The sequence below is a fragment of the Hippocampus zosterae genome, chromosome 21, assembly GCF_025434085.1.
Source record: "Hippocampus zosterae strain Florida chromosome 21, ASM2543408v3, whole genome shotgun sequence".
Classification (NCBI taxonomy): domain Eukaryota; kingdom Metazoa; phylum Chordata; class Actinopteri; order Syngnathiformes; family Syngnathidae; genus Hippocampus; species Hippocampus zosterae.
The window spans coordinates 4,569,430-4,595,186 of record NC_067471.1 but is presented as its reverse complement, the minus strand read 5'-3'; the positions used below and the strand labels follow the sequence as shown (position 1 = coordinate 4,595,186).

General features: G+C 44.9%; 2 protein-coding genes and 1 long non-coding RNA gene across 3 annotated transcripts; 1 reads left to right on the top strand and 2 right to left on the bottom strand.

The window, feature by feature from the left end:
• Nucleotides 1-100: 100 nt before the first annotated feature.
• LOC127594123 (uncharacterized) lies at nucleotides 101-6,528 on the bottom strand. The gene is made up of 19 exons (XM_052056092.1): nucleotides 6,023-6,528; nucleotides 5,900-5,958; nucleotides 5,740-5,800; nucleotides 5,033-5,184; nucleotides 4,881-4,945; nucleotides 4,708-4,801; nucleotides 4,338-4,604; nucleotides 3,920-4,213; nucleotides 3,589-3,840; nucleotides 3,189-3,509; nucleotides 3,007-3,116; nucleotides 2,649-2,868; nucleotides 2,423-2,578; nucleotides 1,927-2,117; nucleotides 1,635-1,786; nucleotides 1,214-1,471; nucleotides 986-1,139; nucleotides 402-540; nucleotides 101-255 (listed from the first exon to the last, which is right to left on the bottom strand). Coding segments are annotated over exons 1-19 (3,072 nt in total). The 5' UTR covers nucleotides 6,025-6,528; the 3' UTR covers nucleotides 101-130.
• Nucleotides 6,529-6,826: 298 nt separating this feature from the next.
• Nucleotides 6,827-16,072, top strand: LOC127594218 (crystal protein). The gene is made up of 8 exons (XM_052056265.1): nucleotides 6,827-7,780; nucleotides 8,004-8,205; nucleotides 8,543-8,676; nucleotides 9,001-9,128; nucleotides 9,313-9,431; nucleotides 9,809-9,949; nucleotides 10,142-10,314; nucleotides 14,564-16,072. The coding sequence occupies exons 1-8, from the start codon at nucleotides 7,298-7,300 to the stop codon at nucleotides 15,014-15,016; spliced, it is 1,833 nt and encodes a 610-aa protein (XP_051912225.1). The 5' UTR covers nucleotides 6,827-7,297; the 3' UTR covers nucleotides 15,017-16,072.
• LOC127594238 (uncharacterized) lies at nucleotides 8,677-9,846 on the bottom strand. The gene is made up of 2 exons (XR_007960642.1): nucleotides 9,724-9,846; nucleotides 8,677-9,409 (listed from the first exon to the last, which is right to left on the bottom strand). It is a non-coding gene; the product is annotated as an uncharacterized LOC127594238 (long non-coding RNA).
• Nucleotides 16,073-25,757: the final 9,685 nt, after the last annotated feature.

Sequence of the window (25,757 nt, the reverse complement as noted above, 5' to 3'; positions counted from 1 at the left end):
TGTTGGCCACTTAATGAGGTGGAAAGGACGAGTGGAAACCATTCAGTCAAGTAGATTTGTATGAACAACATTTTTTTAAATGAACACAACAAAAATGACAGTTCCAAGCACTTTTTCTTTTCCAAGCATTTTATTTCTTTTGACACCGTTTGTGGAACGCCATAATCGCTTTGGTTGCACTCACTGAAACAACTGCCAATCCCAAAATGCCCACTAACCCCGCCACAATGGAGAGCATCGTCAAATTCTCTTTCCCTGCAAAAAAAAAAAAAAAGGGCCATTTCATTTATTCAGTATGCAATATTGTATGTCTAATATTTAAATGTGGATAGTACAATGTCAAAAGATAATGATCCGTTAAGAATGTTCTCATCAGATTGTGACGAGTTTGAGTAACTCACAGGAAGACCCTTTGGTTCTCAACGCCTCCCGACTGACAATAAGAGGCCCGGCAGACACCACGGCAGCGCGTTTCGAATTTGGTTTTGTGCTCATCATGCGGGTTGCCGCTCGCTTGACGCGGCGAGGGCCTGTGCAGTCCTACAAGTTTGGAGGAAAAACATGGGAATATTTTGAGATGTTAATGAATGTAAATGACATCAAGTCGTAGGCATTTTGTCATAAGGGCTTGGGTGGGGGGAAATAAATCAACAGAATTGGGTTAAAATGTTCTGCAAAGAAACTAGTTGTGAAAATCTGGAGAAAGGAGCTTCAGGAGATAAGTGCTAAATCTCAAGAAAATATTTGCCTGGCCAAAGAAAAAATATATTTTTCACTTTCACCTGTGTAATTCGATTTATGGAACATTTTTGTCTTTGTACTTAAGATGCCTCACTATTTGTTGTGACCTTAAAACTGACCGTGTTCGTTTTTATGTAGTTTTCATAATTATGGATCCAATAATTGCAGACAGTGCCAATCAGAAAACGTCTCGCCCGTTTGTTGAATGACAGCTCCAACTAGTACGGTGACCAAGCAGCATTACCTTTGTACAGTTTTCTTCAATACCGCAAATGCCGGCCAGGCAGTGAAAATAAAGGGGCATTTCCTCAGGCATGTGGAACATTTGCATGGCGAATCTGCTTTTCTGAGCCACGCCGTTCACAGACAGCCAGCGGAACGTGTGGTCGATGGGACATCTAAGCGGAACAAATAAAAGCGATTGTACATCGGCCATCTTGGGGGGGAGGGGGGCGGGGTTCAATTCCCTCACCCGTCCTCCAGGAAAATGCCCTGAACTTCATTCTGTGGGTCACTGGTCTCCGTGGCCCAGCAGGTCTCCACATGCAGCAGGACGTTGGAGGCAAAAGAGGCGTTGCCGTCCAGCGCAACCTCGAAGTACAACGTGTCCTCTGGGTCCATGCTGGCGAATTCGCGATAACTGCTGCGGAAGGACTTGTCGCTGAAGAGGTCCATGGTCAGGCCGAGCTGCAGGGAGGTGTTGAACTCCACCAGGGAGTAAGCGTTGAACCTACAGGGGGGGGGGGGGGGGGGGGAACAAAACAGGTGAGCGCATTTGGTTTTTGACTGGAATCTTGAAAAACCAAAAAAATAATTGTGGTGATCAGGTTGTCATAGTAACAAGACCCCCCCCCTCCAGCAGCCTTTTAGTTTCAACGTCAAACGTGACTCACCATTTCAAATCAATGCTCACATGGGCGTTGCGAATATAATGCAGAGGGTAGACGCACTTCCAGATCACTTTCAGATCCCTGCGGCTGATGGCTTCTTCTCTAGTCAAGGATACTGCGAGCGTGTTTTGGAACTCAATGTGGGTTTTGTTCACCTGGGAGAACAAAGTTTTTTTTCTACATACGATGTTTGCCAATTTTTTAATTGTTTGCACAACCGGGTAATTCAAATGGAAATCCAGCCTCCGTCGATCACCCTGGAATGTTTGAGCCGCGGGCAATTCCGGTCACTCACCCGCCTCTTCGTCCCACATTCAGAGCCGTGTCGGGGAGTGCGGAAGTGGAACAACATTTCGGTTTCCTCCACTTCGCAGGTGGCGTTGTTCAGCACCACTTCGACCTTCCCGCCGATGTACGCAGTCAGGTAGGGTTTTGCCACGCCGCCGGTCATCACTTTCTCCAGACACTGGCTGAAAATGCCTTTCTCTGTGAAGACAGGCGTGCTTTGTATAGGTCAGCGGCAGACAGAAATGATCGGACTTTGGAAGGGGGTGACTCAACCGGAGAGCAACCCGGATTTTAACTCATTTCGTACCGACCAATTCCAGACCAAGTCTGAAAAGACGTCCAAAAACGTCTTTGGGAGTGAATGAGGCAAAGGCCAGATTTAAATTTGTGGCAAATGCCTTGCTATGGTAAGCCAAGTTTGACGTTCCTTCTTCACGTTGGAGAGTAAAACAGCATTTAAAAAAAAAAACCCCAACATTCCACATAGAAATGATTTCCATTACCATTGCAGAGTGGGTAGGAGGGCACCGGTGGCTGAAGCACAGCGCTCACGTCATAATAGCCCAAATTGCACGCGCAGTGGAATGAACCCAGCGTGTTGACGCATTGGGAGTTCTGCGGACACAAGGCGCGTCTGGACGGCGCACAAAGATCTGGACCTGGGATGACAAAAGATTCCACGAGATGCAAGACAATGAACCGATTTGATGCAATTCGCTCCTCTCCTACCGAGCCAGTAGACGAGTCCATCTCGAACGGAGACGTAAGCGTTGTCCAGGGACTCAATATAATCCGCGTGAAACTGAACCGGCAGGGGCATGTTGTCGTCTTGGTGGGACGCGTCGAAAAGCATCACGTGAACCTGCGTTTTCTTCGCTTCGAACGCAGGTTCCATACCGACCACCTCCACGCGGATCGGGGGACGGACATCACTCAACAGGTCCAGCAGCTGTGTGGGCACAAAATGGACGCCTCAAATAGGTAGTCGGGCCATTTCATTCAACTATATTCACGTGACGCATCAAAAACTGAACTGAATGTATTCATAAAAACAATGTTAGCGATGCAGGGAGCTGCGATGTCTGACCAATTTTTGAATACTCTCCACCAGGGTCGTCGTCGCCTCGGACATTTCGTCTTCCAGATCGTCGGGAGGCGGAGCTGGCACGACCATTCTGAGCACATAAATTTCTTCCGCTGCGGCAGAAAGACGGAAAATATCAGCAGCGACGCAAATATGTTCCTCGGGGGTACATTTTGGAGTCAGACCTCGGTCTTCATTGATGGAGTCGAGTCCCACGCCCCTCACGAGGAAGCCATATGTCGAATTATCGACCGTGAAGCACAACGCTGTACGTTCCGACTCCCAGCGGCCGTCGCACTGCTCCCACAGCTCGAGGACGTACGTCTTCCCGGCCGCCAGTCCCGGCAGTCGCAGCTCTGACTCTGTCAAAGTGTCCATCTGGAGAGGGCTGCCATTCTCCAGGGAAAGTTCGTATGAAAACGACAGGGCGGAACTGGGTGTGCCGGGAATCCACAAGGCTACAGAGTCATTGGTGCGGTACCGCAGTTCTAACACACCGCGGGGTCCTGGAAATGGATCGGTATGATATATTTTTTTTCAATCGATTTGTCCATAGAATGCAGCTTTTGACAGTATTTCGAGTACCCGTGTGTACTGGAAGCGTCGCGGTGCTCATCAGCACGCCATCTCCACACAGCGCATCCACTCTGGCGCGGTAAAGGCGACACGGTAGCAGTCCGTCCACCATGTAGTTGGTCGTGAGCGTCGCGCCCTGCGGCGCGTCCTCGTGATAGACGCTGAACCTGGAAACGGAGGAGGCGTCGCTCACCTCCCAGCTCAGCGTGTAGTTGTCGGAGCCGAACGACGTCTGACGCAAGGCCTTGATGCTGGAGTGAGCTGCGGGACATCATCGGGTTCAACTTAGGTGTCAAGTTTCTCTCTTGAGAGCGTAACGGTGACAGAACGTAGAGCTTACCGCTATTTCCATCGTTACGGATCATTTCACTGTAGTGGGTCTCAATCCCCGCTTGGCAAACCGTCTGCAGGCCAAACTTAACCTTGCTGCAGGGCTGCAGGCCAGACAGGGTAAAAACAAAGTCATCTCGCGAGAGCCAGACGGGCACCTCCTCAATGACGTGGTCCGTCCCGTTGAGATGGAAGGTCGTGAGGAGGAAGCGAGACAACGGGAGGTTCTCTGGGAAGTCCCAGCTCAAAGATAGGCTGCTGCTGTTCCATGAGCGGAGTCGAAAGTCTCGGGGAATGTCGGGATCTGATGGGGGTAAAAGATGTCAAAAATATTGTGCGGTGCTTTTTATTTCAGAGCCAAATTGCAGAACGGTTTTCGCCAAACCAGGTGGGTGGAGGACGATTATAAAAGACACTTCCACACTGACCAGTTAAAGTCGAGAGGCAGGTGACAAGGAAATTGGCCTCGGGGTCCACGCATATCACATACAGAGTACAGGAGTTCAGGGAAGGGATGCGATAGCGATTGTCAGCGATGGTGTTCCTGCTCAGCATGTTATAGATCGCCTGGTCGGCACGGTACAGGGTCACATTGTGGGTGCTCCCGACAGGGGCTGGTCGGCCCACCGTCCACGACAACAGCAACGTGGTGGAAGATCGGGCCTCCACCTTGACAGGATACCGCAACGAGTAGCCTGGAATAAAGACAGTCAAAGATTTACAAAAAATGATAGCCGTCTATTAATTGTTGAATAGTTACATTTGAAGCGCACAAAGCATGTACTTGTATGTTCTTACCAAAAGCAAGGAAGAAGTTTTCAGCCTGAAAGAAGAACAGCGTGCCATTTTCACATGGGAATGCCTCCGTGGGATCCAACAAATCCAAGATGCTCTACAAACAAGGGTGATAAGGTTATGAAAATAGCTTCAAGAATCTTTTTTTTTGGGGGGGGGTATATATTTTCCACCACCTGTGTTGCACTTATTGGATATTTCTTGGGTTTCTGTCGGCCGCTGACTTTCATTTGTTTGGTCCCTTAAAAATACACAGAGCAATGTTTGAGCATGTGCTCTAATAAATGGATAAATGTCATGAAGAAATAAAGACTTATCGTGCGTTTACCCGGGGAAACTGTTAAAGTCCACGAGTGTAAAGTGCCTCCATATTCAAGGGTCACGTTGTTCTCTACAGATGGAGGTACGGTCATGGACACCATTTCACCATTTGTCCAGAGGTTTTTTAAGGCGGTGCCATTTAGCCACAGGTTCCCATAACTGAAACAATAAGTCATGTTACCCTCCGAGTTCAGGCGGTCCATTTTTTTTTAATGACCTTGGATTTTTGAAATGGACAGATGGGTTGACTTTTTTTTTCCTTGAATACAGATGAGTGTTGGTCAATTTGTGGTACATTACTCAAAACACTCGTGCTTTGCGAGCCCCCTCGACTGCTATGCAAAAAAAAAAAAAAAAATCTAAAACAGCATTCTGTTGGATTTAACTTTTTTAGCATAATACAAACCAGTTAATATTGAAGTGCCGTTTTAAAAACGTTAATTATAGTTTATATTTAATACATTTGACTGTTCCGTTTCTTTCATGAACGCTTTACACATTATTTTACTGTTGGCCATGATGGTGGTATTTGGAGAGTGTTTTATGTCGATGGCGCACTAAAGATTGAGAACCATTGACAAGGGAGGTTTCAAGTTAAATCGACGGCACTGAAAGCACATCAATTAGATCAATAAATATAATTCACGTTTTTGTAAGCATAAAATGAGAAGGCAGAGAACAGACACGGTGCACGTAAGGGAAAAACAAAATGACCTTTCCAGAGGATTACTCAGGTCCATCCAACAAATGGAGAAAGAAACGTCACCAGTGCGTCCTGTTCAAGAAATAAAGAAAAAAATAACGTGTTTCTTATATATATATATATATATATCACAACACCTTAAAAGAAATTCGAAAGCAGCGCCATTCTCACCTAATGAGATGGTTTGAGCCAACAGTATGAAAAGTACGACTGGAAACTCAAAGGAATTCCTGGAATTAAAACAGAGTTAATAAGACAGAAAATTTTGCATTTGTTGATTCGTGTTTTACTTACATTTTTCTTCGTAATTCCAGCAAGGAAAACGCGTTTTCGTTCGGTAAAAAGTAGGCTTTGCTGGAAAAAGACAGGCCACTAATGAGTGACAGGTGGGTGATGACGTCAGCTCACGTCCATTACGGATCAGGAAGTTAAGTAGTCGTCGTTGTGTATTGTTTAGAATTACAAAAATAATTTATGCAAGTAAATAAGTATATAGCTATGTGGAAAAGTATCTTTTATTTTTTATTTTTGCCGACATACCGCGTAATCCCATTACTTTTGTTTGTGTCGACTGGACCGTCTCGTTTTGGGCTTCCGAGTAGTTCCTACATTGGCCTGTAGATGTCGGTGTACACCCAAATGTAGGCGTGCAATTCAGGGCATACAAGCAGTACTATGGTATAAAACAAAGTACTGTATAAAAACATGTCTGGAGGAGCCTTTTACAGGGAAAACGGGACATTAAAGCAGAACTAAAATACAAAGAGCAACGATAGGTCTTGTCTAAAGTCAGCTGGGTTTGCTCCAAATCACTCGTGACCCGAATGAGGATAAGCAATATAGAAACTGATGAGTCCGATTATATTCGTTTTTAAAAACAAAGGGCAAAGTGTATAAAAAAAGAAAGTTCCCAAAAAAACAAATAAAAAAGGATTCAAAAAATCTGATTAGAATTCATTTTCCGATTGTGTGTAAAATGTAAAATGGGGAAGAAACAGAAAACGGGAGATTTGTACGTTTCCTGTACTTCGGATAATGTCATCTACCGCACATTGCAAGAGCCGGATATGTAGTTGCAGCTTTCAACTGACTTGTAACAAAGTTCAAATACCGTCCAAATCGCCCGTTATTTGTTTTGGGCTTTTTTTCCCCTTTTTCCTTTGGTACACGAAATCGGAACTCGGAAAACGAGTCTTTATTCGTTTTTGGAACGAATTTTGTCAAAACAAGTCCTTTTGTATTTTTTATTTTCCGTTTTTTTTTTTGAAGAACGAACAAACACGGATGATTGATCCGCGGATTCATAAAGTGTTCTAGTTTCCAGTGCGTGCTAACTAATTACATTAGGTAAAGTAAAGGCGATGTGTCCTCAATCAGATTGCAGCATTACAGTGCTTGCATTTAGGTCTGCGGGGTCCAGTGAAGAGCACTTTTGTCAGATTAGTCTTGTCAAGTAATTGGAGTCACAAGGCCGTCGAGAGTCGAGAGGCAGCCAGGCTGGTAGGGTGATTTTTCTCATCATGATCTGAGCTGATTGTGTTGTAGAAATATACGTGTTATTTAGCAAATATGGAGAGCTGGAAATGTTTGCTGTTGTTGTGCACACTTTGCTCGGTGCCGTCCACTGGAGAAGCAACAAAAAATAATGAGGAGATCGACCTTGTCAGCTTCCTGAGAGGAATCGACGCCGGACTCTTGGTGAGGGATGACCCATTCATTCTCAACACAGACTTTGGGATAAATTCCCTCGCTTGGGAAAAGCCGGAGGCCCTCTCGGTCACAAAAGAAAAAGAAGACAAACCAGTGAAGAAGGAAAACGATGGGACTCCTGGACCTGTGGTGTTGACCAAAAACGGGCGAGTCAAGGGGCTAACAGCAGATAAAGCCCAGATATTTTATGGGATACCATATTCAGACCCCCCGGTTGGGGCTTACCGCTGGAAGCCACCCAGACCTGTGAGTCCTTGGAAGGGGGTTTATGATGCCACCTTCCCCAGGTTCCCGTGCGTGCAGGAGTGCAGAGGACCAATTGCTGCCGAATGTCCAAGAAATGTAAGAATCGACACATATACTGTGACATATTTAAAAGTATGGTATGAGACTGTATATTGAAGTAGTGGTTACCACGTCTGCGTCAGTGATGGCATTGTATGCTCTCCCTGCACATTCGTGGATTTTCTCCAGCTTCCTTCCGCATCCCCAAAACATACAGAGAAGAAGTTGCTAGTCGTTAGGCTGCATATCGTCATCGACTTTAATCATATTTTCCGCTCAGGTCAGCGAGGACTGTCTCTATCTTAACATCTTCGTCCCCCGGAACGTGAACTTCAGCTCGCCGCCGAGCAGTCCGCTGCCCGTGATGGTGTGGATCCACGGTGGGGATTTCATCGCTGGTTCGGCTTCCAAGCCGCTCTACGACGGCCGCTTCATGAGCAACTTCACCCAAACGATCGTTGTCGCACTGGAGTACAGATTAGGTGAGGAAATCTCACAGGGAGAATTCCCTCACCCCTCGACATAATTTAAAAAATTCATTCAGTACCAGCCAATTCTAGACCAAGTCTGAAAAGACGTTTAAAAACGTCTCTGGGAGTGAATGAGTTAAACCATGAAAAATCATGTTTATTGATACTGTATTTGAGCCTGAATTAGAATACATAATATGCATGTGTGTGTGAGAGTCATTCTGTGAAAAGGGCTTTTGGGGTAGAACACATGACCGGGTGCTTTGTGAAAGTAATTTGGCAAATGGCTGCCACGCCGTAGTCAGTTTTGTCTACTGTGATGCTCATGGTGTGATTTTTTTTTTAAAAGGTGCGTTTGGGTTCCTGGTGTCTGGCAAAGACCCCAAGACGTCCGCCGTGGGAAATTACGGCGTTTTGGATCAGCAGGCGGCACTTATTTGGGTCCAGCAGAACATTGCGATGTTTGGAGGTGACTCCAACAAGGCAAGTAATCATCCGTTTAATAATAGCAGCGTGAACGGTAGTAGTGATTCTTTTATGTACCACTAGAGGGAGCTATCGCCTTAAAAAATATATCAATCCCAGTTGTCCGAGCTGCTCATGTGAAATCAACTACAGCATTGGGCACATCAAGAGAGACAATGAAATAATAATAATCATCATCATCATCATCATCTCAAATTTGGATAGCTACTGTAAAAAGCTGAAATCTGTTCAAAATAACTGAATTCTCAACCGTGATTATTGACACGCGCTTTGACGGCGGTCATCGCGAGTGTCAAAAGTAATGAGGCGCTTTCGTGTCAGGTGACGATATTCGGAGAGAGCGCCGGGGCTCAATCCGTGAGTCTTCACCTGATGATCCAAAGCAGCAAGGCTCTGTTCAAACAGGCCATTCTGCAGAGCTTGCCTTTCTCCATCCCTCTCAAGACCAGGTGAGTCATCTCTCCCACACTAAATCACTTTCTCATGTTAAAAAAAAATAACAAATCTCTCTCCATAGTCACATACACTTCGACAAAGTCACAGGCACCTTCCCATTCAAAATGACTGTACTTCAAGTTTATTACGGTCGTTTAGATGATGATCATCCAGTTTTCACTCACTTTCTCCCCTCAGACGCGATGCCGTGACGATCGGAAAGGAGTTTGCAAAACTGAGCAACTGTTCCGTCGGCGACATCGTCTGCCTGCTGTCGCTCACGCCGCAGGCCGTCCTGGAAGCGCAGATGAAAACAAGTAGGACAGCAGCGCACAACAGCAGCAGCGGCGGCGGCGGTGGCAGCCCACACTTTGCACACTCAACCGTTACATAAGAGGCACCGGCGAGTTTATGGCCAAAAAAAAAAAAAACACACGTTTTTATCTTGATTGATGGCATCCCGCAAAGCAAAATAACTCTTAGGAGAAACCTTGAAAGGAGCTATTCGGTTTTTAGTGCCATAGTATATTTTTCTGAGCTGTGCTAGCCCTGAGACACAAAAACAAAAAATCAGAAGGCGATTTATCAAGAGTGTGTTTCCTGTCTGACCTCTTGAAAGTCTGGTGTCAAGTCCCTTCAGGTTGTATTTTATTTTTTGTGGGGGTGGAGATAACTGGCAATTCTGTGATGCCAGGTTCCAGGGTGGTGAACCCGTTGAGGTTTATGGAGGCGTTCGAGACTTGGGGCCCCTTTATCGACGGCGAGCTCATCAAGGAGCAGCCGGTCATCGCTTTCCAGAAAGGCCACTGGCACAAGGGGAAACCGGTGCTGCTGGGTAAGACTCACACACACACACACACACACACACACACACACACACACACACACACACACACACACACACACACACACACACACACACAGATACAGGCCTCATTACGGATTCCGGGCACCGAATTCCCCTTCCTTCTTATTATCGCGCTGCGCGATCCTGACACAGAATTTTGTTTTGTTTCTGCGCTTGCAGGTACGACGTCAGAGGAAGGCGTACTTTTTGTGTACGCTTTCTTCAACAAGCCCGTGTCGACGGCGGAGTCGTTCATGTACGTCACGGCCATCTTCAAACAACACAGCCTACGGATACTGCACAAGTATCTACCTCTCAACAGCGACCCTGATCGGAGAGTCATGCTGGCTCAGGTGAGAGCCCAACGATTGACTTGGGCGCAAATACCGTATTGGCCCGAATATAAGACGGTGTTTTTTTTGTGTTGAAAAAAGACTGAAAAAGTGGGGGTAGTCTTATATTTGGGGTCTAGACATTATACCCATTCACGACGCTAGATGGCGCCAAATATCATTGAAGCGAATGCTGAACTTGACTTCCTAGGCCAAAGTGAACCCCTGTCATGAAGAATAAAAATAAAAATAGCAGTAGCGCGAAGAAGAAAAATAAAAAATAACGGTAAGAAAGAAAAGAGAAGAAAATAATAGAAGAAATGACAGAAAACGGAGAAACGTAGCGACAATCTGGAGAAAAGTGGGTCGAAGATCGACCAGGTTAACTGGCAGCTGAGAAGTTATGATGTCATTTACATTTGAAAAACCAGAAGCCATTCATTGACGAATGTGATTGCACTTTAGTTTACCTATTTAAATGTTCTGATATTAAGATTTGAATGAGGCAAAATAACATGCTTGTTGTTATTTTGTTATAATCATTTGTTTCAGATGTACTAGAATTATTTTCTGTATAAAAATTAATTTGGTGTTCAAAAAGTCTTTTTTCAGACTTGAGTCTTGAAAAAGAGGGGGTCGTCTTATAATCAGGGCCATCATATATTCGGGCCAATACGGTAGAATGGGAGAGATACCCGTGTGGTTTAAAGCGGTGGCCCCCAAAATTGTTTGCTCCACGGACTGGTTTAATGTCAGACAATATTTTCATGGACCAGCCTTAAAGGTGTGGCAGATAAATATGACAAAATAATATAATTTAAATGTGCCTTCCAAATAAGAGACACCACAAATACAAAGCGCATGAAAAAATACAACGCAGCATCGCAGAGTGGGCTTGTGAATGTTCCGTTGCGATAAATCCGGATTTTACGTCAGACTCCTAATATTGTATTATTAGAATTACCCTTATTTTTCTTAAAAGTCATTGATTCCTTTTCTGTCTCCTGGCTGGGTCTTTTCCCCTTCCCAAAGCAACTTTCCAAAGACGTATGTTTTTTTTTTTTTACTCATTTTGCTAGCTCCTGGGTTTCATTTTAGAGGTAACCTAGAAGCGCACCGTGACCTGCGTCAAGAGTGACATACTGTATGTAACAGAGGATGCAGTAATTTTTCAAAATAAAATGTCTTTTAGAGTCCGAAATAAATAAAACGGAAGCAACGTACAGCAAGTTATTTATTCTTTCTGTGCGGCCCGGTACCAAATGGTACTGGTCCGCGGCCCGGGGGTTGAGAACCCCTGGTTTAAAGGACAGCCGTGTCAATTATGCCTTTTTTTTTTTGGTTTGTTTTCTGGTTGGATTGCATGAAAAGACTGATCGATGATTATGCGGGTCGTATTGGAAATACAACTAATCTAGAGGCCTTGAAGACTTTTACAGTGTCATAAATTCATTCATCATTGGGCCCCTAGAGGAGCCCATAATTGCCTAAACAGGCAAGTAAAACCTCAAGAGGTAGCAAGGAGGTCATTTGGATCCATTCTGAAGTTTAAAATATTGCATCATGACATTTATCAGCGGCGAGCCGGCAATGCGAAATGAAAAGAGGATCATTTTGCGCAAAACAAACCGCACTCGGTTAACGGCCACAGGAAGTTTGACAGGCTTTCGTTCTTCGATTTGACTTTGGAAATCGAGCCTCATTGCTTGCCTTTCGCATGATTGGGCAATTATTTGTAAATGCGATGTCGGCCCAAGCGCGGAGCATTATTTGGTCACGTGGAAGCCAAATGCGATGTGAGGGAATTACAGAGATTGATATCATGGAGGAAGGCATCACATGGTTTCTTTTTTTTTTAATTGGCCAAATGCGGGTTTGGGACATCAACATGCTCTCTTATTTGTTTTTACGCGAGGACGGAGACACTGATTGCACTCCAACGGGTTGCGGAGAGGCTTTGTGTGGACTTTATTGGTTTATTTATCATGGTCATTTTTCAGACTTGCGCTTAAAGTGAAGACAATCACATTGGAAAAGACCACCAAATGAAATCCAGCGTTGTATACGTGATCATTTCAAAGCCGATTGTTCGCTTTTTTTTTTTTACACGACAAATCACCGCCGTGTATTTCAGTAAAGAATGTGTCTTCTTCTCCATTAGGAGCGCCGACTACCATACGAAGCAAACACTTCAAAATATGTCTCTAAATATGAGCCGTGAAATGAATGAGAATGCCACCCCCCTCCCACCAACCAGACATTAAAACTCTGACGAGCAAAGTCACTTTAAAGCTCTGCTGCCGGGCGCATTTAATTAAGTAGAAGAGACAATGTATGCAAATGAGATTGTTTTTTCTCCTCCTCAGCTCATGGGAAAAGATTTCCATTTCAAGAGTAATTTGGGGCTTTTAATTCAACCTGTAACACCCGATTTAGGGGAAAAAAAGTGGGCGAACTTCCCTGCTACCTGCATGGGAGTCACGGAGTTTGTCTGTTTGAGATGCAGCCAGGACTGCTCACACCAGGAAGTGACTTTTCTGTCCGAAACACCTGCGGTGGTGGGTCATCGACCCCCCCGGAAATAATTCACGAAGGCAGACATAGCTGGCTGAATGCGGGGACACGGACTGAGATGTTGATTTTGAATGTATAAATTTTGGGTTTGTTGATCAGATTGTGGCACCCTGCATTCTTCAAACTTAAATTCCACTTCCTGGATCGACTGCGTTTCTTATCGTAGCACAAAGTTAGCCCCCGAGTTTTTGTCCTACCTCAAACCACGCGGACTCCATGCTGTTTGTTCGCTTTTAAAAGGAGTTCTGTTTATTTTCCAAAGGACGATGTGTCAAAATCATCTGGCCGTTGACCTATATTAGCTGCATTTAAAAAATTCTCATTGGAACTGTTATCAAAAGCCCAACCCCCCACCCTGAAATATAAAACATAAATGCTCATAATACATAAAAAACGTTGTTTGGCGCTTATTTCACATATATTTATAGTGGCCTTGTATCTCGTCCCTAGCCTTGCCCTGAAGCAAAAAGTAAATAAAAAACACTCACCCCGAATCCATAAAATGGCCGACTGAGAGTCGCAACAACATCCCGGTGATCGGAATATAAATCCCTTTTCTCTGCTTGACAATAAAAAGTAGATTGCAGTTTGGAAAGCCTGGAGCAATCCCCCCCCCAAGATGCCCCCCTCCCTTTGTATGATGTCGATGAAAGTTCAAGGTGTGCACTTCGGGGAGGACGGGGAGGTCAAGAGGTCATGCGCTTGCGAGCATTTAGTATTCACCGGCAGTTGGGGCCACAGCTGGAGTACACGCTCACTCATGCACACACACACACATAAAGAGCACTTCTCCAGAGTGTGTGTGTGTGTGGGGGGGGGGGGGTGACATAAATGTCAGCCAGAAAAGTTGATGTTGAGAGCTCAGCGTCCACCACCCGCCCCCATGCACTCCTCTGGTTCTACCTGCAAACACAAGTGGTTCGGATCAGCAAAATTTGGCAAAATGCACGTCGGACACATTTTACAAAGCAAGCACGCATGCGGAGAAAAATACTCTGCACATACAGTATATTGACAGAAACACGACCTTTGAGGTTAGATAACTTCATCACCAAATATAGTAGGTGGTTCCGTCGGTCTGTGGATCTCGGTGCGCGGCCATGTGGGTACGCGTTCCGGTTCTGTTAGGTAGCATAAAAATAGTTCCCACTGCACCGCCTCCGTTTATTGTTTTAAGTGCAGTTGTAATCATTTGTGTTTTGTGGAAAAGGACACAGTGGGCCTGAGAGGATGACTTACAAATGAAGGGAAGCAACAAGCTTTATGCTCTTTCACGCTGGGATGTTGAAATGAAAAAAAAAATATATATATATAGTTACATCAGAGTTGTGACGAAAGATTCTGAATGTTACGCGTAGTCTGAAAGGTCAATCAGACACACGATTGGAGGTGCAAGGGGCTCTCCAATTGCCCTCATTACATGCATCCGCAAGGGGAGATCTTGCAGTTTATCTGCCAATGTCCTAGCATGGACCCCAGCAGACTCCTATTTCTGTTTATGCAATATCAAGCACGTCATACTCGGGCGTAGTGCACCTCCGATGCAAATTAGGGATATCGTTAGGAATGGCCAGGAAAATACTACTTCTAGCCCACAACAGTGCACAAAGGCGCAAACGTCCAATAATACCGGTGCGAAGTCGAACAAAATACAAAAAGTTCCAAAGTAGTTTACGTCATCTTCTCCTCCCTTCAGATGTTGACAGACTACGCCTTCCTGTGCCCAACGCGGAGGTCGTCGCATGCCGGCGCAAAAGCAGGAAGCAGAGTGTGGTTGTACGTATTTGACCACGTGACATCGGACACCAGCGTCTGGTCCGGTCTGACCTTCTGCTACCGGCACGTCTGCCACGGCGCCGAATTGCCGTTCGTCTTCAACTCGGGCACGGTGGCCAACTTCACCATGACGCCGGCCGAGAAGCTGCTGTCCAATCGGATGCTGTGTTACTGGGGCGCCTTCGCCCACACGGGCGACCCGTCCTCACGGGTCGGTCAGACGACCTTCTGCCAGGAGCAACGTCTGCCCGTGTGGCCTCGCTATTCTGACACCAGCGGATGGCTGGCCATGAACCTGACGGTGCGCTCGCATGCCGAAATGGGGCCCAGGAGCCATGTGTGTGACTTCTGGGACCATCTGGGTGTCTACTAGGGTTGCGAAAAGTTGGAAAGTTTCAGAGTGAGAAACTGTCGATGGGAATTGATGGGAATAAACTGGATAAACCAAAAATGTACAAAACTGAAGCTTGGCTAAATCGAGAATATGAATATACCGTATTTTCCGGATTATAAATCGCACTGGAGTATAAATCGCATTTTTGGGGGCAATTTTTGTGATGAAATCCAAAACGAAGAACACACATGTCATCTGGAAAGGCCATTTAAAATTAAAACAAAATAAGCGGACGATATGCTAACATTACATGGCGCATAAACAACGAACTGAGAATGTGCCTAGTTTCTTCACGTAACATATTAAGAGTTATTCCGATAACTAGAGCATAAAGATCATCATCAGTGTCACTCCAAATGACTAAATCCGATGAAGTCTTCATCCTCTGTGTCACTTTCAAACAACTCCGCCAACTCCGGAGGTAGAAGATGCGGCGCGTCTTTTTCTACGTTACTTATAAACACGGGCCTAGAGCGCCCTCGTGTGGTTTAATGTGAAAATAACATATCAAATGACATAACGCGTTAATAATTTCACACATAAAGCGCTCCAGAGTGTAAATCACACCCACAGCCAAACTACGAAAAAAAAACCCCTGCGATTTATAATCCGGAAAATACGGTAGTTGGGGAAAGTATAATTATTATTATTAATAATTATTATTAAATAAATATTTATTTTCATGCTGACATGTAATACTTTTGTACAGCATCCTTCTCAATTTCCAGTCAATTCCCATGAAAAGTTTCCGTTTTGGAATATTTCCCAAATTCCGAATTTTAGAACCCCATGGAAATGTAATTTTCCATAACTTTGCAATCCTAGCAATCACAAGTAGGAAAATGATATCATTTTTCACCAATCAGGACATTAAAGGGCCTGTCAATCAATTTTTATTGGTTTTATTTTTTAGCTTTTAAGCAATTATACCAACAAAAAAAAAAAGAAAAACTATCATAAAGCATTTGATTCCGCTCTTATTTTCCACTGAGTGCAATGAAAATGTTATTGAGGTGACAAAAAAGAAAATAAAATGTGAGCATGCTTTGTCATTAAACCCTGAAATAACTTTGACTTTGTGTTTACTTGAGGGAATAATATGACGGCGCTACGTTTAGGAGTCAGGATAAGAAAATCTGTGGTTTTCCACATCACTCCTGGGCTGACAGACGGCCGATCGCAGCCGCGGGATGCGAAGCTTCCGTTTACGACTCCAAAGATCACGTATTGAAATTCCGCAGCTGCTTTGAGGACTCGCTGATTATCGCATATAAAGAGGAGACGGCCAAATAAACTAACCTTATTTCAAGGTCCATAAACGTGGCGGCCTGCGGGGGCCCGGTAACGTTTAAGGTCAAACAGGTGCACTTTTTTTTTTTTTTAATCACTGCTCGGTTATCAGGATGAGGTGCCCCGAGGGCTCAGGAAGAGCCCAATAAATTAACCCCAGCATGCCCCACGCATTGATCCCGCAGTGCAAGAATAACGCTGTGCACTTATAGAAGCGGTTTTCACCTCGAAGGCTTTTTTTTCTTTAAAGTGCATTTGAATGAAAGTGACGGATGAACTTGATGGAGAAGTTCAAGGCCTTCTCGGTTCCCGACTCAAAATGTCACGAACGGGTAGATGGTTGTATTTTTATTTTTTTTATTTTTTAAGCAATATAGCTGGATTCCTTTTAGATGGAGCAGAGTGGAATTGCTAGACAGATTCTCAGGTTAGCATTATTGGTGCGTGAAAGGCTTGGATCGTAAAATGTCGACATATTGGTTGGTACATGTCGTCGCAGTGCAACAAAACGGATCATCTTTCTCCATTGAAATGAATGGAAACTGAAATAATTGATCACGTGTTTCATGTGTTACTCCCCTTCCATTTTAAGTCTGGAGCACAAGAGGAAATGAGAAGAATTCGCACTTTGGTTGCAGAACAAGATGTCTGCGCATCCTACACGTTTTCCACACCTGACTGCAGCCAAATAAATCATTCCAAGCTTTGCTTTTAAATTTTTTTTTCTTAAGCAACAGCGACTATTACAATTGCAAAAATGATAGATCTCAATTACACGAAAGATCTCTGGAGGAAAAAAAAAGAAAAAAAAAGGCTTCTTTCGAATTTTGACCATTTTGAAATTTCTGCAAAGAAAATGCCTGAAATGAAACATTATTTGTGCAGTTTGGGAGTAATGTTGTCAATACGTAAAGGTTAATTTTTTACATTGCATTTTAAATAGCGATATCATCGATGAGAGCTCATTATTTATTTATTCATTTTCTGGCGCAGTTTATCATTGTCATGCTAAGCTACGTGTGAGTCAACATATCTGACTCAGAGCGCCTCTTAGTTCCAAATGTGCTGCGGTGCACGCAAGCCTTTTTTTGGGAGGTTCTTCAGCCTCGAGCGTCCATCACCGCATATTAGACCGCCTTGCTTCGCGTCGCCGAAAACGAAGCAGAACAACGGAGCCTCTCACCATTGTCCCGAGTGTTGTGATGTCCCGAGGGTGTGTGACATCAAAGTGAATTCAAACTCTCCCCTGACGCTAGTCGCCGCTAACTAAGACGCGACTAAGCGAACATGACGCAGCTTCGAGTTTGGAGCTGCGGAATGCTTCGCATATACAAAAGTCACGAAATGAGTCAGGATTGGCGGCTCAAAGTGCAACCACCTTTACCGTATTTTCCGCACTAAAAGGCGCACCTAAAAGCCTTCCGTTTTCCTAAAAGCTCACAGCGCGCCTTTAAAATCCGATGCGCCTTGTGTTCGGTCAGTACGGTTAATATTTCGACCCCAAAATGGCTCCTTGCTCTAGACATGCTGACAACGCACAGTTCAAGCTTAAGGCGATCGGGTTACGCAGTTGAACGCGGAAATAGAGCGGCGGCAAGAGAGATCAAAGTTCGCGAGTCAATGTTAGAACTTGCTGTTGGGTAACCCATTCACTCCCAAAGACGTTTTTAAACGTCTTTTCAGACTTGGTCTAGAATTGGCTGGTACTGAATGTTAATTGAACCGTGTCGCTGCTTTATTAAATAAGTTTGACTGATGTCTGATCGTTCTGTTGGCGTTTGCTTGAGCGTAGCTCCATCTAGTGGATGCATTGTAGATTGCGTCTCATAATGCCCAATGTATGAAAAAAAAATCGGCCATTCATTGAAGGTGCGCCTCATAGGCGTCTCTCGGCAGAACGAGGAGGACTCCCCTCAGGGGGGTTGGGAGGTGGGGGGGGGAACTAAGCAACCATATATATATCCTGCTCACACCCCAGCGACCCCGATCTTGCCTTCAAGTGACGCACAGCCGACCACGTCGTTGACTGTAACCCAGTCCCTTTTTCCGCTCATCGCGTTACAGCTCACCCTGAACCCACCGATGGAAGTTTCATTCACACAAACACGCCCTCAAAACGGTTTCGCGGATACGTGATACGGAGTCAAGGATTGCCATAAAAAAAAAAAGTCACCCGCGCTCTTCAAAGATCACCCCGCCGCGCCATTATGTTGTCATTCGATACGTTCGCAGTGCCTTTGTCAATCGCCGGGAGCCGAGACGTTATACTGGTGGGAAATATCGGATGAGAACGCAACAATGTCACCCCCCCCACCCCCCGAGCGCTTGCATTTGTTACAGTCATGCATTTAAAAGACAGATCAATCTAGTCGAGCAGAAAACACCGCCATCTGTCCAACATAATGGACTGCGGCACAACAATGTCATGTGCAAAGTCAGTACACACAGGGAAATATATATACATACACATTACACTTGCACAACTGCCCCCCCCTCCCACACACACACACACCTCAAAGTCTCCAATGACAAGTCATTGTGTGTTCCGGTATATCTTTAGGACCAACGCGGCGACATCATGACTCAGGATGCAGCTCCGAGACAAAGCTTGAAATATGAAGTGTCATACTGCTGGTAGAGAAAAGGCAAAGCGAGGTGCTCACTACCTTTTGGAAAGAGAATAATGTGTTTTCAAAAATACGTGCCCGTGTCCCAGAAATGAAGAACGAGTTGAATAGTCGAACCCCCAGAATTCCGAAATGTACGGAGGTGCACCTCAGGAATCCGAAGCGTGCCACGCCATGAACGGGAAGATGAAAACGATGAGGGCGCAAAGGGAATCGGCGTGCGATCCAAAGCACACCACATCATACACAAGATATAGAAAAGCAAAAAGCAGAAGTACGACTGCGTTTTGCCGATTGTTAAAATTCCACGCCGACGATGAACTCATTCAGTTCCAGCCAATTCTGGACCAAGTCTGAAAAGACGTTTAAAACCGTCTTTGGGAGTGAATGGGTTAATCATGAAAAGTGACAGAGTGGCTCATCCTGGCCGGTTCTCCGACGTTTTCCCAAAGAAAGCCGCGGCTCGAAAGATGGCGAGCGATTGGCGGCCGTTGGGCAAGCCGAACACACACACAGTTTGCGCCCACATTTGTCCCCACGGCGCTCTCTCCTGGGATTGAGTGATGTGTGGGTGTATGGGAAGAGGGGAGTCGCTGGAGAGGTGTTCGGGGGTGGGTGCTTAGACTCCAAAACTATCTCCTAGCAAACAGTTTCCATAGCAACGCCCTCAGGAAAGTTTAGCAGGTATGGGGATGGCGAGGCTCAGAGAGGGCCGGTCGGTATAAACCACTCAACGCCGGCTGACTTTAATGAGATCCGCGTGGAAGTTTGATGGAGGGCTGTCACGGAACGTTAGCGGCGCGCAACCCCCGGGGGGTGGCGGGGGAGGGGGGGTGTTGGGAGTGTGACAGCAAAAATAAAGAGTGGCCTTGAAACGCTGTTTATTGGTGCTCTTTTTTTTTTTTTTTTTCAAGCCGGCTCCAGTTTGTTATCCATTATTCAGCGATGCGGAAACGGGGGCGCGACGGAAACGTCATGATAAGCAAATGCACGATGCGGAGACAACGACACGGGAGATAATCTGGGGACTAATAATAATAATAATAATAATAATAATACATGTTATTTATAAGCGACTTTCAAGACACCCAAGGACACTTGACAATAACAAAAAACACAAAACAATATGATACTAATGCAGTGGTACCTCTACTGACGAACGTCTCTTCATACGAAATGGTCGAGTTACCAAACGCCTCAACAGGAAACTATTGCCTCTTGTTACGAAGGAAATTTCAAGATACGTAAAGGTAAAAATACAGTTGCAGCTCCGAGTTTCCTGAACGCAACATACTCATAGCTGGTCTGCCATTGGCTATTCCCGAGCATCATCCTGGGATCCCATTGGCTAAGAGGGACTTCTACCGTATGTGTCTATGCAGTGTTCTCGTCATTTGGCCCTTGGGCCATGAGGCGTTTTACATAAATGTAAATCACCCAGAAAAGGTGTTCACCAGTCGAGCGATCGCTCACGATGCCGATGTTTGGCTTGGACATTTTCAAAGGATTGTGAAAAGCCGACAAAAGCAAACGTCCTTGGATCGGTTATTTCCAAAACGCCAGGCAAAAACCACTTCTGAGAGAGAACAACGGGGGAAAAAAAAAGCTCAGAGGATTCAGTTAAAAATGAAATGACCATCATTTTTCTTCCTTATTCTTTACATTACGCACAACTCTCATTTATTGTGCACTCATCTAATTGTAACATGTATTTGTTACATATGTAGATGCATTCTTATGCTTCATAAAACATTTATGGCTGAATTTTGGGAGGGCTTGGAACGGATTAGGGCATTTACATGGACAACGTGTCTCTACTTACATTTGCTCGTGAAGACATTTCTTCCAGAAACAATTAATTTCGTAAGTAGAGTTAACCACTGTAGAGGAAAATGTAACTGGACATCCATGAGGACATTCTGGAAACATTGAGGATTGTAAACAAAGTCAATTTGGGGGTTTACCACCTCAAGTCTCTGCACAATGCGGATGACAAACTGTCTTCCATCGCAGGGCATGTTCCAATCATTTTCTGCTGAAGCGAAACATTGTCGGAGTCACGGATGAAAATGATCCAAGACGTGCAACCACATGTAAAATGCATATGCTCATGCACCAAGTACATTTCCGTGCAAATATCTGCCAGACTCCTAAGCACCCAGTACATGCATCAGCACTCTCCAACACACTGACAGAGCTTGTATGTATATATTAGCTCTTGAATGTGCACGCTGCATACACCGCGGACAAAAAAAAAAAAAAAAGGCGTCCCAAACTCCTGTCAGGTCCAGTAATTGCATTCGGCGGATCATAAAATTGCACGAGTTGCATCATTCTTGCGCCCTGATGACAGGAGGCAGCGGCGAGGGGCGATGCGGCCCCGGGTTCTCAATGCGCGCTGCATTCTGATGCGTAATGTGTTCATTAAAAAAATAAAAAATAAATAAAACGCAGGAGTGCACGCTTGCATAACAATGCTAAGCACCTAGCATTACCCCCCAAAAAATCCACTCCATAAATAGTTTCAGGAATCTTTTTTTTTTTCCTCCCCACATCCACAACCCCACGAGCTCTTAGACACTTAACTCATTGCCAAGGTGCTCGTCTGTGTAAATACAGTGGACACACATGGATGTTTCTCAGTCCATTTAGTCGGAAAGGCTATCCTCGGCGGAGCAAATTTGTTTGCAGTGCACGAGTTGAAGCCAGGAAGCAATTACACCATTTCGAAACACTTGCGTGCTCGTCGAGCCTTGTCTTCGCCTGCTGATGGCCATCGCTGAGGGGGAAGCGGGTGGGGTGGTGGTGGGGGGGGGGGGGGGGGGACAGGGACACACACACACACGAAAATGCATTCGCGGGCCAAAAGCTTGAATATAATGCCGCTGTCGGGTTCAAGACTGTCCCATCTACATTTTACAGCTCGTCGTAAAAGAAGACGGCCAGCAGGGATGTCGGTGGCAAAACGCAGCATACAGTGAAACTCCTCTCCAACAAAACCTACATGGGCAAAATACCCCCTAGTGTGAAAAAATCTTCATGCATTAACATTATTCCCACTTTCCTGCCACTCATATGACGAAAAAAAAACCCTTTTGCCTTATACGAAATATTTTTCTCTGCTCTTGCCTCGCGACAAGATTCACTACAACAAAGTCTAATCCAACAGCGACCTCTACTGCTTCGTTCGGAAACGGCAACCACCACACTGGTTTACACATGTGCAGTAATCCAGGAAGTAGTTGTGCTCTGAGATCAAATTTGCTACAGTGAAAAAAAACCCTGTTGTGAAAATTTTCTTGTTGCAAACATGATTTCATTGTAGAGGAGTTTCACTGTATTTGCCTAGTAAAGACCGATTGCTACCTGAAATGCAGTTGCAACGTGGTCGTCCGTTGACGCGCGACTTGCCTGACGACGTAAAAACTCACCAATGTGTGTTGTAAATTTGACTCACTGCAGAGAAGGCTGTCCACAATCAAATCAAGTGAGTCCTCCATATTTCTCAGTCTTCGAAAACAAATCTCTGAATTGACTTTACGGGTTCTTTAACGTGCTCTTTTTACACTGTGAGGTGCGACTTCAAACATTTCTTGTAGAGTATTTTCCACACCCTAAAGCATGGTTTGTGCCTTTTTGTTGAATCAAATTGTCTTAACTTTTGCCTTTCATTTCTTGTTTTGTCATGCCATTTGTATTTATATGTTTGTGTAGCTGTGTTGTATTGTGTTGTATTCCCATTAGCATGGCACCATCTAGTGGATGCATAGCGCAACCGCAGCCCCTATTGTAGCTTCTATTCTATGCGCCTTATAACGCGGCGCGCCCTAGATATGAAAACAGTTTTAAAATACGGCCATTCATTGAAGGTGCGCCTTAAAATCCGAAGCGCCTTAGAGTGCAGAAACTACGGTACATCAAGGTCATTGTCATGGCCACAGTTGGACCCGCGACAAATGTGAGTCGTTCCACTGTACAGACTCCGGTCAAGCGGTTGCTTCCTGTACAGACCGAATCAATACTGCTGTTAGAAATACACAACATATCGAAGACAGCCATAGTCCACAGTTAACAAGCCTTTAAACGTCGAAATGAACTCAGACTGCATAATTGCTTGCTTTGTTTCTCCCCTCAACAGGCTCGTCAAAGTCTTCCTCTGTCATAATGGGGATGGCAAGACACATGCAAATCTGTCAAACAAAGGCAAATTGTCCCCCCCAGCCACCCCTCCCCACCACGCCTCCCCCCCTTTTGTTTTATACACTGAAGAAGACAAAAAGAGTTACTGACAGGCACGGACAAATGGCTGAGTGTCGACGCTTCAGTCATAGATAAAAAAGAATTGCAGGAGAGAATCGTTGGGAACGTGTTGGAATAATAATGTGACAGTCTTCAAAGGTAATAAAAGACCAAGGGAAGTAGTGCAAAACCTTGTTCTCAAGCCAAACAGTCTGTGCGCTTTACAAAATAAACCCCCACTGAATGTTTGACGGGAGGGCAAAAAAAAAAAAAAAAAGATGGAACATTCAGACCGGACGCCCACGCGTGTTTTGTCATTCTTTGAAGCTATTTTTTTTTAAAAACAAACGTTTTTTTTCCCTGGAACCTTGTGAGTGTTGCTATTTCCATGGCAACAGCATGTACGGCGGCCGTGAGCTTTCTGGAAGCGCCTCAGATTAGATGGAGGGTCACAGTGGAGTGGAGCTGAGAAGGGCAAACATTAAATTAAAAAAAAAATTAAAAGGAAAAAAAAGGAAAGGGAAAAAACACTAGCTGAGTTTCGAGATGGGTTCGAAAGCAAGTTGTTCAATAAATAGTATTTATTTGAGTATGGAATGTGGCTATGGTACTCATACAATAGACAAAACAAGAACCAACAGAGGCAAATGGAGGAGCAAAATAAGGAGAATCGCTCTATAAAATGGATGGATGGATTTCAAATTTGGGTCGATCATCAGTTCATAGGTCCTGCATTGATTTTTTTAACCCTTTCATGAACCGTGTAACCTGATAACATGGTAAGCTGTCCACTGTAGTGACCGCTGTCCCTCAAAGGGGAATTCAGTGGAGACCGAGGATATCCGCGACGTGACCTTTTCAATTAACCTTCACGCAATATCCGTCAACAACAAAGCCGCCTGGTATCCTCGCAATCAAAACAAGTTTTTCTCTTAAAACTCATTCACTCCCAAAGACGGGTTTAAACGTATTTTCGGACTTGGTCCAGAATTGGCTGGTAGTGAATGAATTAAGTGTGGACTCAACCTAAAAAGCCTACGGACACGATTTTAAAAAGCAGACCAACAAAGGAGCCGTCGCGTACGGATAAGATGGGATGAGATGCTGCGCTAACCAAGAGGTTTTCAACCGATGCAAAATGGAGAGGAACTCATTTTTTATTCTCTTTGAAGAAACGGCAGGGAATAATGTTTCTTTGAGAACGTGAGTCTCGCTCTCTGAAGTCTCAGCCAAATGCCGCATGAGAGCAGAGAAATGGGGAAGCACCACCGCCCCCCACCCATGTCATTAGTTAAAGTGAATAAACAAACAGCGGCGGATATGTAACTTGCTTGATTAGATGTCGGGTTAGTCTGTTTGGTCTTCGGGTTGGCCCTACAGGAGGGAGCGGCACGGATCAAACATTGCCTTCTGGCAACTTGCGCTTTCAAGAAACCGGACTGGAAATGGACAGGGTGCTCTCGAGCCACGCCTCGGACCAGAGCGGTGAATAATACATGCGTGCATTTGTACAAGAGATTGGCACGTAAACACTCCCGTCGCAGGACGCCCATGGCTGAGTCGCTAAGGTTGTGCCAAGGGCGGATGGCAAACGGATCGCATGAATAAATGCACGAGGAAAGGATCAAATTAAAGTACAGTGAAACTCCTCTACAACGAAATCATGTTTCGTACAACGCAACGGGGTTTTTTTTTCTGTTGTAGGAGGGCAGGAAGGGGGAATGGTGTTAATGCATGAAGATTTTTTCACACTAGGGGGGGTATTTTCGCCCATGTAGGTTTCGTTTGAGAGGAGTTTCACTGTAATGCGTAAATGTGTCACAAAAAGTTCAGTGTATTTTGGGGAACTTTATATCAATTATATATGCGATGCGACAGGAAATATTTTTGCCCTCCAGTGTGGTGCTGGAAAATTGCAGATTGTCAAGTAACAAGAACTCCTCATTGAAAACAATGAACCCTTTGAGGGACAGCGTTTACTACCGTGGACGGCTTATCGTGGTATCAGGTTACAGGGTGCACGAAAAGGGTTCAAAACATCTTTATATCTTAACAAATGGCATGTGTCGCTAGCTCGGCGTTGAGAACTGATTTAATCGGAGCCGTTTCTGCCAATTGAAGTCTGGTAAAAGGTCATGAAATGATGCCATGCGCTGATTAGCAGAATTGGGATGAGCCCCTCCCGTCGACCTTTTTCCCCTCAGTTAGATTAATTGTAGATTTTTTTTTTAATGACTTATTTTGCTCACCATTTTGGTCACAGAGACCCGGTACACAGAACAGAACCATTTTTATCCATTAGCTCATTGAAATTCAACGTATGCCCTGTTACTTTCTAACTGCATTTCATTAGCCGCACACACGGACTCTCGCTCCTCATTTACATATTTGTTCCTCGCAGGTTCAGGCCACATTAGATTGCTCAAATGCAAGCATCCACACCCTGCCACTCACCCCGCCAAACAAATTACCCAAGTGGCGGGCATAACAGCACTGCTGACAAACGCATTTTGGGTGACGGGATTTTACTGACACCCAAGTGCGTGACTGAAATATCAAAATTC

Excerpts from the sequence above, each read along its gene's own strand:
- LOC127594123 (XM_052056092.1), bottom strand. Across the intron at positions 4,605-4,707 it reads AAACTTCTTCCTTGCTTTTG|GCTACTCGTTGCGGTATCCT; the intron begins GTAAGAACATAC and ends TCTTTATTCCAG. Across the intron at positions 2,579-2,648 it reads TGGACTCGTCTACTGGCTCG|GTCCAGATCTTTGTGCGCCG; the intron begins GTAGGAGAGGAG and ends TTGTCATCCCAG.
- LOC127594218 (XM_052056265.1), top strand. The coding sequence starts at position 7,298 with ATGGAGAGCTGGAAATGTTTGCTGTTGTTGTGCACACTTTGCTCGGTG. Across the intron at positions 8,206-8,542 it reads CGCACTGGAGTACAGATTAG|GTGCGTTTGGGTTCCTGGTG; the intron begins GTGAGGAAATCT and ends TTTTTTTAAAAG. Across the intron at positions 9,950-10,141 it reads GGGGAAACCGGTGCTGCTGG|GTACGACGTCAGAGGAAGGC; the intron begins GTAAGACTCACA and ends CTGCGCTTGCAG.